This window comes from Cervus elaphus, chromosome 4 (genome assembly GCF_910594005.1).
Source record: "Cervus elaphus chromosome 4, mCerEla1.1, whole genome shotgun sequence".
In the NCBI taxonomy this organism is placed as follows: domain Eukaryota; kingdom Metazoa; phylum Chordata; class Mammalia; order Artiodactyla; family Cervidae; genus Cervus; species Cervus elaphus.
In genome coordinates, this window is record NC_057818.1 from 27,199,359 (window position 1) to 27,214,782 (window position 15,424).

Sequence of the window (15,424 nt, forward strand, 5' to 3'; positions counted from 1 at the left end):
AGACAAGAAACTCTGTTGACGTCCCGGAGCGCCCCACCCCCACCCACTTCTGAGGATCCCTCTGTAACCCAGAAGGCTCAGGACAGACACACGGGGTCTAAGCACGGGAACGCTCGGGTGTTTAAGGATGGAGAAGCAGGGTCGATGTTCAGATGTGGCTGGGGGTGGCCCTGAGAGAGCAGGCTGTCACCTGGGCTGACGGGGGCTCTGTGACAGAGCCGTGGGGACTCTCCAAGGAGAGCCACCGTGGCAAAGGTGGCTCCATCCGGTTGGCAGATGACGAAGGCAGTCATCTTGGCTGAGCCCGCCTCAGTGTCAGGCCCCCGACGACCATGAGAAGAAACAAGAACTCAGTGAGTGTCTGAGGCAGCAGCCGGGCACCCTCACCTCCAGCCCTCCACATCCTGAGTCTCAGCCACGCTTACCCAGAGCATATGCTGGAGGATAAGGGTGTGGGACGACAGGGCTCCTTGCCACTTAACTTCTCAGGAGGCAGCCACGGTAAAGACCAATTGAGCCCCGTGTTTTTTTTTTTTTTTTTTTTTTACTTCTAATCTAAGTCAAAATGCCCACAATTCCAGTCTTACCCTGTGGGATGAAGCCAAATCCAAGGGAGGGTCGGTAAGAGCATGGTATCCAGGGTGGCCTTTTGTTGTTTTTTGACTTTGAAATTTAATACTAACTACTACCTCAAAGAAAATGTTTTATAGTATTGAACACAAAAAAATTATATAAGCAATAGCACCATTCTCTCCAGTAGTAATCACTGCACAGTTCTTATGCACCCTATGAGATCTTGGAGGTGTAGTTACATAGGCTCTTCTCCACCCCCGAATTGTTTTCCCTTCAGAAATATTACATACGGTAGTGTTAAGTGGTCAACTTTTGTAAACATAACTATCTGTGGCAGGGTCATTTCACTAGCCCCAAGCACATGCTGTAGAATAACAGGGAGCTGGGAGAGTGGTGTTAAGATTTCAGTTCTTTCAAGTGAGTCCAGTGTTTAAAAAACACTTTTCCTCTAAGTTCCTAAACTCGAGGCAGGTACTTCATCTGGAGCTCAAACAGGGAGGCGGTGATCTGTTCCAATGCTGAGGAGCACTAGACAAGGGCAAGTGAGGCTGATGGTCACACAAGAGCAAGTGAGGCTCCAATGTGACACCTTCCCAAGGGGTTTAAGAGCAATCTGGAACACGTGCCATTTTGTCTAAAGCTCCACTTGAGACCCGCCCCCGCAGAATAAGATGATTCTAGGTGATACGCAATTCATGTTTCTTCCCATTTAGTTTATCTTGGGAGTTGTTCCAAATCAGAATCTATAGATGTCCTGTTCTTTCAGTGCTTACTGCAAGCTAATTCACCGCATGAATGTACGGGATGTTCTTCACAAAGAGTTCTATTTTCATCCCATAAAGAAAGAGAAATGTCACCAATGTAAAACACACACACACACACACACAAACCAAGAACAAATTTACAAACCAAGAATATAACATTTTATTCATTTCCAGATTATGAGCGCTACACAGCATATACATATATTTAGATAACATATAAAACAAAGAACAAACCATAGGAAGAAATATTGGTCTGAAACTGCCTTACGGGACCATCTTTAATTCTGTAAGTTCGTGGTAAATCTATCTCCCCACACATCAAGGCAGGCAGCGAGATAAACTCCAGCATTCACGTATCAAAGGACGGCTTATCCCCCACTGTACTTACAACGCATGGCATAGTCACTGGCGTCCACAAGGGATGCCAAGCAGTAGGTAAAAGAACCATAGCACAGTGAACTAATATAAATATCTGTTTTTTTGCATTGTCCTCCAGATAGTTTCCTTTTTAAACTAAGAGTCATATCCAGGGTCTATCCCTTGAGCTGCATTCCAGTTATTGCTGAAGGGGAAAGAAAGAAAAAAAAAAGAACAAATGCATCAGTTTAAGTTATTAGAAAACAGAGGGTCAATGGCAGTGACCCCCTACCTCTAGGGGGCACTCAAGGGGGTGCTGGCTCATGGGGCGGTGCATACGTGTCCGCAGTGGGCAGGCCCAGAAGCACCCGTCATCATGCCAGGGGGAGGGGTTGGCTGATAGTAACTGGGGCTGATGACGAGGTTCAGATGGAAGATATTCTGCAAGGAAGGCCTGGGGTCAGGAAGGAGCAGGATGCCCCCCAAGAGGCAGGGTCACTTCACGGAGGTGAGACAGCAGCTCATGGGATTATTCCTGACTCCCTGCCGGTGGCAGACCTAAGAACTTCTGATGTAAAGGCCCTCCATACTCCATGTCAACAGAGAGAGGCTCAGCACCTGACCGTGTAGAACACAGCCCTTTGCGGGGGCACAGCTTCTCCAACTCACTATCTGGCCTTCCTCTGAGGAAAGCCGGCTCACCTTTGCCTTGTTCTGAACTGGGAGATACAGTTTGAACTCTGCTGGCAGTTCGTCTTCTGAGTAGAGCCTGTCTGAGAAGTAAACCCGTCGGATGCGACAGTTTGCATGGATCTGTGAATGTAAGACTTAAAATGAGTCTCTTAAAGTAAGAGGCAAATTATGACTGTCTTTCCTTTTTTTCCTGACTCTCCTCCAGCCCCCTCACCCCGCATAGCGCTGTCATAAGCATCATCTCTTTGGCATCTCCTCTGCTTGGCTTAGGCGGAGATTCTGACAAGAGGGAGATGTTGCTTGTTGTATTCTCCACCATGAGGCTTCCCTGGTGGCTCAGTGGTAAAGAATTTGCCTGCAATGCAGGCGATGTGGGTTCGATCTCTGGGTCAGGAAAATCCCCTGAAGGAGGGCACGACAACCCATTCTAGTACACTTGCCTGGAGAATCCCGTGGACAGAGCAGCTTGGTGGGCTACAGTCCACAGGGTTGCAAGAGCTGGACACAACTTAGTGACTACATCACCCCCACACTCCCTACTATTACTGAGCAGATGCCTGAACAGGTCCTGAGCCTCTGAGGTGAAAGCCCCCCGAACGGTGACTTGGGAACTTTAGCCAGAAAGCCACAGAGTTCTGCCACCTAGGTCACAAGCCAGGTGACCCTCTCCCGTTTGGGGCTCCCTCTGGAAAAGGAGCCAATACCTGCACCCTGAGGGTCTCAATGTAGTTTGTGCCATAGGCCCGCCGAGTGAAGTCTGACAGGTTGAACTGAATCTGGTTCCAGCCGTCGTCCAGCCTCATGGGCATGGTACAGATGAAGGGCTTGACCCGGGTGGTGCTCTGGTAGTTGCTTGCCCGAAACCGCCGACGCACATTCTTATCATCTAGTACCTACAAAATATGGAAAGGAAGAATCACAGTAATTCCATCTTGGAGCAAACAACCTTGGTAAGACCAGGACCTGAAACTCCCACAGCCTGGTTTCCCAAGGCTGAGACCCAAGGGAGAATAAACAGACCTACATGGGTCACACTGGACGCAGATGGCCCGGAAACAGCGAGTTTATCTTGTCTGTTGCCAGGACAACATCAGCTGCTTATGACATATGACACATGCATCAGGCCCTCAGACCATAGCATGATTCCATAAACATTCTTCCCTTTGAAAAACTAAGAATGCTGGAATAGAGACCAACAATAGCCAGCCTGATATTAAACAGTAACTTCCCAGGTAGATACTCTTCCAATTCTCAAGCTTTGAAATCTTAGAGCTATTGATTAGCTGGATGCGTTACTGCTTCTTTTAAAACTGGGCATGAAATTCGGATTACTAATACTGAAATTATGTCATAATAATAATGGCAGAATCAAGTGTATGGCAGAGGCAAAAAGGAATACATTCAAAAGGATAAAGATACTTTTCCTACGGTCACTTTTTTCCCATAAATTGACCAGCCACCTCTCTGGTATAGCCGAGAGTGTACAGATTCACATGCATATGCTTACCTGTACTTCAAAGGTAAAATATTTCTTCAGGTTTTTGATGATCATGACAAGGAAGGGAAGTTTAATTCCCAGCGTTTTCTTTGGGTCTGCAGGACACGTGATATACGTGGTGCTGTAGAAAGAGTAAACACCAATAAACATACCACCAGCCTCTTCTTTTGTCATATGCACAGCAGTTAACACTCAGCCCAAGGAGGTAAGCTGGAAGGCAGATCTAAAAGATCCAAAGATCCCTCAACCCTTAAGCTAATGCTTCTAAAAAAAGTGCCGGACTCTGAAACAAAAGCTTAACACAGCACTAGACATCAACAAGAAAGTATCTGAAAAGCAAAAGCCAGGCCAGCAGATCGGATGAAGTTTTTCCACACGTGAGAAAAGATTTACTTCTGTTCTAAGAAACTATTAAGTGATAGAAAACCAAAACCAAGACCATTGTAACACTGAAAACTATGCTGACCACCCACTGGATGATTCCTCTAACACCCTCACCTCCCCCCAGACACACTGGGGTAACTAAGACCTACCCAGCCCTTACTATGTGATAAGCAGGTTTATATATATTCACTTATTTAATCTTCACAATAATTCTCTAAGGAAGATGTATTATTCTTATTCCTATTTTACAGGTGAGGAAACAAGCCTGAGGGATACAGTAACTTCGCAGGGTGAGCCCTAAGTAGTAAATCCACTCGGATTTACACTGGGCAGTCTTGCTCTGCAGTCCCTGCTATTAGCCTCTGTCATGTACTGCCTCTGGGCATACAACGTCTCTGGGAGAACAGATTGGCAACCTACCTGACATTTGTTCCTTCAATCTCTAGCACCAGGGACTGGATGTCATTATCAGTGATTCTTTTGATGTGGCCATTCCGTACCTACAAGGGAGAAAATTAAACTGGTGAGTACTGAAATATTTGGCAATAATTTTGTTAAGATTTCGAAGGCTGAATGCAACTATTTAAAGAAAACTACAGTAGCCCAAGAGGCATTAACACAGAAGTTTGTGACATGGTATGTTGAAGTTTATATGTAAATAAGCCATGCAATTACCTCTAGACAGGGCCCAATCAACCACCACAGGAACTGCAGATAACTGGGCCATCTATAAATCAGGACCAATTTCTTCCCAAAGAAATCAATTCAATTTCAATTTAGCTAATGTTTACCAAGTGTCTGCCAAGCACTAGGAACAGTCCTAACAAAAACAGCAATCTTAGTCCTAACAACACCAACAACAAAAATCACAAGGTCAGACTTCCCTGGGATAAGACTCTGTCTGCCAATGCAGGGGACACAGGTTTGATCCTTGGTCTGGGAAGATTCCACGTGACGTGGAACAACTAAGCCCGTGAGCTTCAGCTATAAGCCTGTGGCTCTACAACCCAGGGGCTGTGACAACTGAGCTCCTGAAGTCCGTGCACCGAGAGCCTGTGCTCCACGGCAAGAGAAGCCACCGCAATGGGAAGCCCGTCCACTGCAAGGAAGGCTGGTTCCCGCGCGCTGCAACCACAGAAAGCCCGAAAGCAGCAGTAAGGACCCAGGGCAGCCAAAGATCAAACAAACAAATAAATGTTAAAAAAAAAAAACACACAAGGTCATTGGTGGTGTTTCCACTTGACACATGTTGACACTGATAGGCAGGGAGTGCAGATGACGGGCCCTAAGTAAGGAAAGCAGGAGCAACAACCAGGCTTTCCACTGCCCGATACTGCCTCACACAGATAGTTCTGTGGCCAGAAAGGCCAAATGCTGAGTGTCAGCGACAGGGAGGGTGGCAACCCAAAAGTGAACATATTATTCCCTGAGGTTTACTCTGACTTCGCACTTCCCTATCTTCTTTTCCCTAAGTTTCTACTTTTTCAAGTATGAACTCAAGTCCCATCTGAGCCGCACACAGAAGCCTTCTTTAGCATTTTCAGCCTACACTGACCTCTCTTCTCTCTGATTTGTTTCCTGGCTCATGCAGCCCAAACTATGTAATTTAGCACTTCAGCCTACGTTGTTTTGTACTGTTTGCAGCATATGTAGGGGTATATGATGGAGAGGAATCATTCAGTATGGACTCCTCCTCTCAAAAATTATTTAGGAAAGCACAATTATCTTCAAGTATTACATTCAAGCACTTTATATGGATAGAACAGAGACACACGAAGGCACTTCTGAGATGGGGCTGGCCTCTTCGGGCTGAATGTATTAACACATGAAGAAGATCAAGCAAGGTTAGAACTGCATGCACCAGAAAGGTAAGCATGTGGTCTCTTAATGGGTAGAGGGAAAACAGCTGCCTGCGTTGTCACAGTCAATGACTCATCACGTGGCTCACCGTTAGACTTGCGTATGGGAGAGAAAACCACACTGACTCTGACAGTTACACTGTTCAACATGGATTATTGGTAACATGGCATTCTGTCTTGAGACCTCAGTCTCTGAGCTTGGTTACTGTGAACTTGATCCACACGTGGTGTGCCTGGTATTCCCCAGGTGACATCGGGTATTACTGCCCATCTTTTTCTGCAAGATGTAACTGAGTCTTGTCGCCTCAAAAAAGTATAAGCTCAAGGGTAAGGATAGAGTATGAAACACTTTGTATGTTCTACAATGCTTAGTACTCGGCTAGGCATAAACTAAGCATTCAAATATTTGCTGACTTCTGGAATTTGTCACGCTAAGAGTCGGCACATCTGAAGAGATTCAAGGAGGGTTTTTTAAAAATTCCTGGATGACATATCCACCATGAACTATTATGGGAGGCTAGAGATCCCAGGGTATATCGCAAAGACAGTGCAGTTGCCAGCATCAAGAATGCCTTCCCACAAATCCCCCTTCGGGACCCATTGTTAGAGACAGAATTCCGGGTGCATGGGCCCCGGATCTCTGCCAGGGCAGCATTTCTGGATTCTCAAGTCACAGACATCACATTGAAGTGCTTCTCAAACAAAGCTGGCAACATCCAATGCCCTCCTGCTTTGAAATCTGGGCCTCTTTCCAGAGGAGATTAAGAGCACAAAGACTTGGATCTGTGTAGCACATGCCAACACTGCCCACCTCATTCCCCATATAAATGCTCCCAAAGTGGCAATATTCCTCCTCTATTTGCTAGCCCACAGCTGCTGTGGAAAATCAGGCTGACTAGTTGGTAAAGGAGGAATTCATCCAGAAATTTTTCCATATAATATGATGTAGTCACATTGATAAGAGCTGACAGTACCCTACTAATTTTATAACACACTACTAATTATTCTCTGAAGAGTAACTTCATTCTTAAAAAGGTACAGAAGGCAACAAACCAAACAGATGGTTAAAAACAAAGAATTAAGTAATCGGGGTCCAGAAACTACTATTGCTAAAAGGCAACGTGTTGCAATTTATCCAACATTGTTTAAAAGTGTGACCTCCTGGAATTCTCTGGGGTCCAGTGGTTAGGAGTCAGAACTCCCAATGCAGGCCGCCTGGGTTGGATCCCTTATCAGGGAACTAGATCCCACATGCTGCAACCAAGAGTTCACTTGCCACAATGAAAGGTCCCTGGTGCTGCAACTAAGACCTGGCATAGCCAAATTAAAAGGAAAAAAAAAGCAGCGTGATCTCAGATCTTACATCCTGGATGGCCTCTCAGATCACAGTGGACAGGAAGCCTCCCTCAGCTCCAGAAAACTCAGCCAGATTACACAGGGAGGAAATGTTAGGAAACTTGCCTTCTGCCCATCTCAAAGTTTACAGCATACGACTTCACTCCAGTAAATGTGACCACTCAGGTTTTTACAGAAGAAAACAATGCCTTATACTGCAAGCAGAAGCCAACAGACTAAAAGCCAAAACAGACTTTGTGTATTCTTATAGACTTCTGGCCCAGAGGCAAATTAAAGTTGGATTGTCAGAGTTTAAGAGAAATCTCTTTCACATCAACATCCACACTCACAAACTTAATTCTTACAAAATTAATTAATGCAGCCCATGAAAACTCAAGAACCCAGAGGAGAAAAAGGCAGGTTTTTTGAAGGAATACCCACCAGTCTCTCTAGAGTTTTAACTTGCCCAGTGGTGAGAAGAGTCTAAATAGAGCTTTGCCCAAGAACAAAGTTCAATCCTCAAAGAAGAAAAGCACAGGTATTGTCACACAAACTGCCAGAGCTTTAAAATCAAATTGAGTTGATTTCTTAGTGAATTATGATTTTTCTTCTTCATTAAGTTTTAAGCGCTTGTAGATACAAATTCACTGGAAGAAAAGAGTGGAGTGGGGATGGGGTGTAATTAACCAGAGATATGAGCAGTTAAAGAGTAGGAAACCTCCCAAAACCTTTCTCTAAGCTCTCAAACTAGGATCAAAGGAGAAAGAGAGGTGGTCAATTTGGGGCAAGGCCTCCCACCACCCTGGCAATCTGGCTGTCACTGCCTTAGCTTGTCAAGGTCTTCCAGGAAGCAACCCCCTCCCCAGTCCAGCTTCTGACAAACATGGATACTAAGATACACGGCCTCAGAAAGCATCAACTTCCTTTCCTTACCTCCTTCCAGTTCAGAGGCCACCAGGCAGGCCTCACTGTGAAATGAAGATAAAATGAACTGGGTAGCATTTATTGCTCGTGGTGTAAGTAGGTTTTATTTTACTTCCTTCATCTAAATTAGAAAGTATCTTTTGTTTCTGAATTGCTGTATGTGCTCTGTCACTTCAGCCCTGTCTGACTCTTTGCGACCCTATGGACCCGGAGCCCCCGAGGCTCCTCTGTCCATGGGATTCTCCAGGCAAGAACACTGGAGTGGGTTGACATTACCTCCTCCAGGGGATATTCCTGACCTAGAGATCCAACCTGCATTTCCTGCATTGCCGGTGGATTCTTTACCACTGAGCCACCGGGAGAGCCCTCTGACTTGCTAATTCTTTTTGTTTCATGACACGTTCCTGTAGTGTGACCTATGAGTGTTTCATTCCTCCAAAATAATAATAATAAAAAAATAAAGCCAATCTTACACATTTTAATTTCAGGAACACCTCCCCTCCCACCCCCACTCCCACCCCCACCCATGAGCTGGAGGTACTTTAGAAGCTTCAGAACCCCAGGCTACCGGCAATTAGCAATCAGAATGGGTCTCAGCCTCTGCGGACAGCAAAAGGGAGCCTTCAAGCCCTTTTTTGCAATCACTCTCCCAGGCTTTCCATGGTTGCTGGGGCAACTAATAAAGAACACTGATTTTTTTTCTTTCCCAATGTAAGCCCCAGGGAAGAGGGTCAAGCTGAGGCGGGGAAAATACTACTGGGATGGGGAGGAGGCTGTCCAATGCTGCCTTAAAAATAACAGGAGCTGTATCCACTCCCTACTCCCACTTTTCTCTGGCCCCACCCACTTATCGTGGCAGACAGCTGAGCCCTTGGGCCATCTGGCACCCTAGTCTTAATGACACATGTTCCAATTTACATTAAGCCTTTAGAGCTGTCCATTTCAGCAGGAAAGTTTCCACCCTGAGCTAGAAGCTGGGCTCTAAGTCAGAAAACAGGCGGAGGGAGACCTCTGTGGGGAGAGCTGGGCATAGCGGTCTCAAGGCCTGGGCCTTGCAGGCACCAGTGGGTCAAAGGCTGCTCCCCTTCTGCAGCACTTAACCGGGACTAACCAAACAGCAGACAACTCTGCGTCTACAAACAGCCTTTCAACGCAAGGACGACTTTGTGTACCATAACCAGTCTCTTCCTAACAATGCCGTGAAAGGGCAAGTGTAACTAAAACCCAGGCCTTTGCCCAATTACAGTAAAAGCTATCATTAGGAATAATGAAGAACATCCTCAGACTGACCCAGGGATAATCTGAAAAAAAAAAAAAAAAAAAAAAAGTGCTAGCATGTTCATGTCCAAATGCTCTCAAGTCTACTATTGGAAACTGCATTAATTTAACATGTACTAACAAGGTTTGCTAATTAAAAACTACGGTGTGGGAACTTTTTTTTTCTGCAAAGAGACTTCATTCATTTTTAAAATTAGGAACTGAACGGGAATCTAATATCTTCCAGCAACAACCACAAAAACTATGGTTCTAATACTCTGGGAAAGTGGAGGATCAGCAGCAGCTGAGAAAAAGACAAGATGAGAGGAAAGAAAGACAGAGACGCTTGTATGAATTAACAATCTCATGTAGCAGACTTTAAGGATATTACCGGTAAAGACTCAAAGTTACATGTTTTATATCAGTCTAAGTGGGAATGGAACCTCCCGGTATTTTCTCTACAAATCAGAAGTAATGTTTACATTAAATATAAAGAGCCCTTTAATAATGTAGTATTTGCTGATCTCAGAAGTTAAAGGATTAAGAAATCCCTGTATATGCGTTTGTGTTTAGTCACTCAGTCCTGTCTCTTTGTGACTTTTTGGATTGTAGCCCACCAGGTTCCTTTGTCCGTGGGATTTTTCAGACAAGAATATTGGAGTGGGTTGCCATTTGCTCCTCCAGGGGATCTTCCCGACCCAGGGATCGAACCTGTGTCTCCTGCATTGCAGGTGGATTTTTTACCCCCTAAACCATCAGTGTGTGGGTGCTCAGTCGCTTCAGTAGTGTCCAACTCTTTGTAACCCCATGGGCTGCAGCCCCCCAGGCTCCTTTCTCCCTGTCAGTGGGATCTTCCCGGCAAGAATACTGGAGTGGGCTGCCATGCCCTCCTCCAAGGGATCTTCCCAACTCAGGGATCAAACCTTCATCTCCAGCATTGCGGGTGAATTCTTTACTGCTGAGCCCCGGGGAAGCCCCTAATTTCTCCTACACTCTTGGTTTGAAAAACTACAAAGGTCTCTATCAGGAAGCTTACCATCCAGCCAGGAATACAGATCTTGAGAAACTAATTTCAAGTTTGATGAAAAGGATATAGAAGTGGATATAAATTAACCTAACCTGAGGAAATGCCTTTGAGCTGTGACCTAAGGCTAATTAAGGTGGAAAAGAAGGAGTGGGTCCCAGCAGAGGGGCTGGCAAGTGCAAAAAGCCGAAGCTGAGAGAGACCAGACTTCTTTCAGCTCAGTAGGAAGTCACTGCTAGATAGGGAGGTGAGCCTGGAGAACCAGTTAAGCAGGTACCAGCCCACAGGCTATGTGTCCTGAGAGCCATGGTTTTGGACTGGGAAAGCCATGGCACAATGACTAAATTATCCTAATTTCAGAAATCTGAATTTCCTGTACTTCCTGTTCCTAGGCATCTGACTATTGGGCTCAGTTATAAACTATTCCTTTACTCTTGAGCAAATGCCTCAGTTCCCTGCTTTGTTTAATACTGTATGCCCTAACTGTTGCTAAGCATTTATATACCTCTTCATTTAATCATCGTAACCAGGAGAAGCAGGCGGCGTTATTACAAGATGAGAGAACTGAGTGAAGTACTTGCTCAAAGTTCCACAGCCAGGACATTGTGTCGGAGCCAGGACGCAAATTCAAGGTGTCTGACAACACCTAGCACTGGGGTTTCCAGGTAAGATACTAGTCTTCCCCTTAAGGAACCTGTAGTCTAGTGGAAGATACACAATAAATAGGCAACTGCCACACGGTCTGATACAGAACACCACAGGAGCGCACAGGAGACCTAACTTAAGTTCCCACTGAAATAGTGTTTAAGCTGAGAGTTGAAGGATGACACGGGGGAAGGGCTAACGTCAGCGTGTCAGATCAACGGAGGTGTTGTAAATGTAGCCACACCCACAAAGTGAATTTGCAAATCCACTATTACTATGACTATAGCATTCACTTCTCACATTCACAAGACGCAGAGCCTAAACAGAAACTAAACCTAATTTTTCCAAGACTGTTCTTCGCTGTAAACAAATGACAGAAACTCTCTCTCCATAAATTCAGGAAGAATAGTAAAGTTTTGTGAAATCAAAATATGTAATAACTAAAAACAGGCACTTAGAGCCAAAAGCACCTACGAGCAGAGGGCAGGGGCATTTCTAGGTAAGTGTGGGCCATCCTTCCTTCCTTCCATCAACCTTTGCCCTTATTATAACTCTGCCTTATTCAGAATCATGGGAGTGGGGGAAATGTCTTCTCTAACTCTGTATCTTCCCAAATCTACACAATGCCTCACTTAGCTATTGCTCAATAAACCCTTGTTAAGTATGTCAATTCCCAGCATTTCCCCTTCTGGACTGGATTCCCAACACTGTCTGAGGACTTCGTAATATAGCTGAGAAAAGGCACACATATACACCAAGCCTATGGATATGGCCCCAAACTTTCCCTTTTTTCCTTCTTTTCCTTCCCTTGTCCCAAGGGGAAAAATTCACAGATAAACACTTTTCAATCTAGTCTAAATAAAAAGAGTAGAAACATTTAACTCCCTATTATAAGAATTTTCCTTAAAATGAGAATTCCTCTAAAGGTTTTCTTTGCCAAAATGTCTGCTTAATTTACTCCACATAGCCCTGCCAGGTGATCTAACAATATTTTCACACACGTTTATGTCATTAAGGTACCATCTGACCTCTAGTGGCGTTGTTAAGGGACACAGTGCACTATGGTTACTCTGCTTTTATATTCTGTATTGTAAACATGTTGACTAGTCAAAAAACTGCAGTTGAAAAATAAAACACACCACAAAAGATCAAGCCCAGAAGGGTTAAAATGGGGCAACTCTGATAGAAGTTTCACTTAATACAAATGCTGAAGCCTCTCTAACACTGGAATTGGACTTAAGTTCTTTGACCTGCTCTGAAAAGTTCTCCTACAGCGAGTCCCATTCTCTATTTTAATTGCCTTCTACTGACACTTTTGTTACAACCCCAAGTTCAACTGGCACACAATCCACTCTCTCAACTTTGGACAATCCATGATTAAGTCAAGCCAGGTGGCTCAGTGGTAAGGAATCCACCTGCCAATGAAGGGGATGTGGGTTCAATCCCTGGGTCCGGAAGATCCCCTGGAGAAGGAAATAGCAAGCTACTCCAGTATTCTTGCCTGTAAAATCCAGGGGGTTGCAAAAAGTCAGACACGACTTAGCAACTAAATAACCGCCACCACAACAGCTGAGAAGCCATCATGCTTACAAAGTTCCCAGTTACACTCATTTTGAGCTCTCTTTGTAGAGGTACAATTTCAGAGTTTACAAGGTTTTTTAATCCAATGTGAACAAAACCATGGAACTGACAAACTCAGTAATGTAGGAAAGCAATTAAGGAACCGCTTTCTTGTGTAAAAAGTAAGTCCCAGCATTAGATGTAGTCTGGGAACAGAATCACTGTGAAAGAAGAGAAGCTGATCAGGTTTCTCACACATGCATAAGGCTAAACTCGTTACTTTCAGATCTTTCAACTATCTTATAAAAATGACACTGTGAATACACCACCCCGAAAGCTGATCTCAGAACGAAGAATTGCGTAGCAGCAACAGGCAGAAAGAAGGCTGGCTGTGTTCTGTCTCTCCGTGGCCGAAAAACCTTCATCTGTGGATGCGGGAAGATGAAGACAGGGACTTGTTCTGAGATGAAATCCAAGATTCTTGACCTCATTGCCAGTAAACTGCTTATTTAGATGATCCCACATCCTTCTCAATAAAAACAGCATTCAACATACCACCTCTCTCCATCTTCCCTGGAGGAGTGCAGTACTAAGTCACCTGTCTTCCATGGTAAGAGTGCTTTATATTAACTTATATTCAAAAAAGGGTACAGATAACTGAGAATTTGCCTAAGAAAGGAAATAACATAGTAGTTAAGTGTGAACCAACTCATAGACTGCTAGGCACACATGCCCCCTAATCAACATCTCCAGAATGTGGACAGGGTCACCATCCCCTGGAGTCAGCAGAAGTATCACCCAGTGGATGCCTGAATAAAGATGATGAGGCTTGTACTTGGCTTTGAACACGTTAACCTAAACAAGACTTTATCACCATTTTGCAATTTTCCTGATGGAGATCAGTCACTGGAGGCAGAGCACAGACCCCGAGTCACAGTGAGTGTGGAGCAGGTGCCAAAGACCACCGAATTCCGGCTCCGTTGGGATCAGTGAGAGGAAGGGAGCAAATGAATGAAACCTAAACTGGCTGTGCCTCTATAAGGGAGCCTGGGACAATGGCTCTGTGTCCAGTGCCCAGCACAGCGCCTGGCACAACACAGGATATCTGTAAATACTTGTGAAATCAGTGAACAGCAGTTTCTTTCATCTGCACTTTCCCAAAGCAACCTCATGTGACTTGACGCTTTTCACTCTGTTAGACGGGTACTATCAACCCCACCACACAAGTGGGGAAATCTAAGCTAAAGAACCGCCTGTCCGTCAAGTCTGCGGCGAGGGACACTGGTCCACACCGTGGCCGCAGGACACTTAAACTCCAGCCACGCCCACCCCACATGCACCTCCTCTGCTTACACGATGCCCTTACCTCGCGCCTCAATCACCCCAGGCTGGGGCCAGGGCACAGCAGAGATCTCCTGGCCTCCCCCAGGCCCCAGCTCGTCACAACTACCTGCCACCCCAGACCCAGCCCAGAGACCTCGCCCCGTCGCCGCCCTCAGCCCCTGACCTTTTTGTCCCAGATCTGCAGGGGTTTGCTGCCGATGCTGTAGAGAATGGAGAGGAAGCCGCTCTGGAATGTGTTTTTGAACATCCTGCCGGCGGCCTTCTCCTCAGCCTCGCCGAAGCCGACCTAAATATGGGCACCAATTGGCGAAGGCAATACAGGGGGCTGGCTGGTCCGAAGAAGGGAAGCTGAGCTCCTGACCTCCAGATCGGCGGCCACAGACAGCTGGACTTGGACGCGGGACACTTAAGTCCGTGAACCTACACTTCCAAGAGAACCAAACCACCCGAACACAGAAACCACAGCAACTGCCACCAGCGCCGCACTCCCCTCCTTAAATGGAGGCGGCGGGCCTCCCGCCGCCAGAGATGAATCCCTCCGCTTCCCTGAGCCCGCCCACTCAGAGCGCAGAGCCCAATCCCGCCACGGGGATCGCGGACTTCCTGTTCCTTTCGCTCTTAAGCCCCGCCCTAGTGCCGCCTCCTTGGGAAAAGAACTCCCTTGCCGAGGGACTATTTTCCCGTCGATGTCCCAGAGCCGCTTTTAGAAAGCGGAAGGAGACAGTTTAATAGAATGGGTTAGCACCTGCGTGGTGTCAAGGGAACCTGACGGGGATGGAGTCTAAGGGCGTGAAGGCCAGGTTCCGCCCACTAGGGGCTAGGAGGAGTTACAAGCGGAAAAGTGGGGAAAGGCAGGACCTGGTGTCCTAAGACTAACAGATAATTGCTTGTTGGCCGAGTACAGGATAAGGTTAAAGCAGCTAACCAGTATTGCGGAGTAAGTGTGCTAAATGCCTTATAGGCATCATTGCTTTAATTATTGACCGGGTCGCTATGAACATGCAGCATAACCTGCGGAATGAAGTCAAAGCAATCCTTGAGGAAAAGTTACCACCTTAAATGCGTGATTAGAAACAAGAAGGTCTGAACATTAAATGCAGAAATTAATGCAATTAAAATAAAGTTGGTTGAGTTGAATCAACAGGTGTGCTTTTTTTAAAATCAATTCTTAGATTCGTTTTTAAAAGACATAAACTATGATATTTCA

The 15,424-nt window shown here is 45.6% G+C and overlaps 1 protein-coding gene across 1 annotated transcript; it reads right to left on the reverse strand.

Moving 5' to 3' along the window:
• Nucleotides 1-1,473: 1,473 nt before the first annotated feature.
• CFAP20 (cilia and flagella associated protein 20) lies at nucleotides 1,474-14,738 on the reverse strand. Its single transcript, XM_043898613.1, has 6 exons — nucleotides 14,381-14,738; nucleotides 4,690-4,769; nucleotides 3,895-4,006; nucleotides 3,092-3,280; nucleotides 2,397-2,507; nucleotides 1,474-1,899 (listed from the first exon to the last, which is right to left on the reverse strand). Exons 1-6 carry the CDS (start codon nucleotides 14,462-14,464, stop codon nucleotides 1,894-1,896), a joined length of 582 nt encoding a protein of 193 aa, XP_043754548.1. The 5' UTR covers nucleotides 14,465-14,738; the 3' UTR covers nucleotides 1,474-1,893.
• Nucleotides 14,739-15,424: the final 686 nt, after the last annotated feature.

What these genes read in the sequence shown, in the direction of transcription:
- CFAP20 (XM_043898613.1), bottom strand. Translation starts at nt 14,464, where the DNA reads ATGTTCAAAAACACATTCCAGAGCGGCTTCCTCTCCATTCTCTACAGC. An exon ending in TGCAGATCTGGGACAAAAAG is followed by an intron (nt 4,770 to 14,380) that starts GTCAGGGGCTGA and finishes TCTCCCTTGTAG; the next exon opens with GTACGGAATGGCCACATCAA. An exon ending in TTGAGACCCTCAGGGTGCAG is followed by an intron (nt 2,508 to 3,091) that starts GTATTGGCTCCT and finishes TTACATTCACAG; the next exon opens with ATCCATGCAAACTGTCGCAT.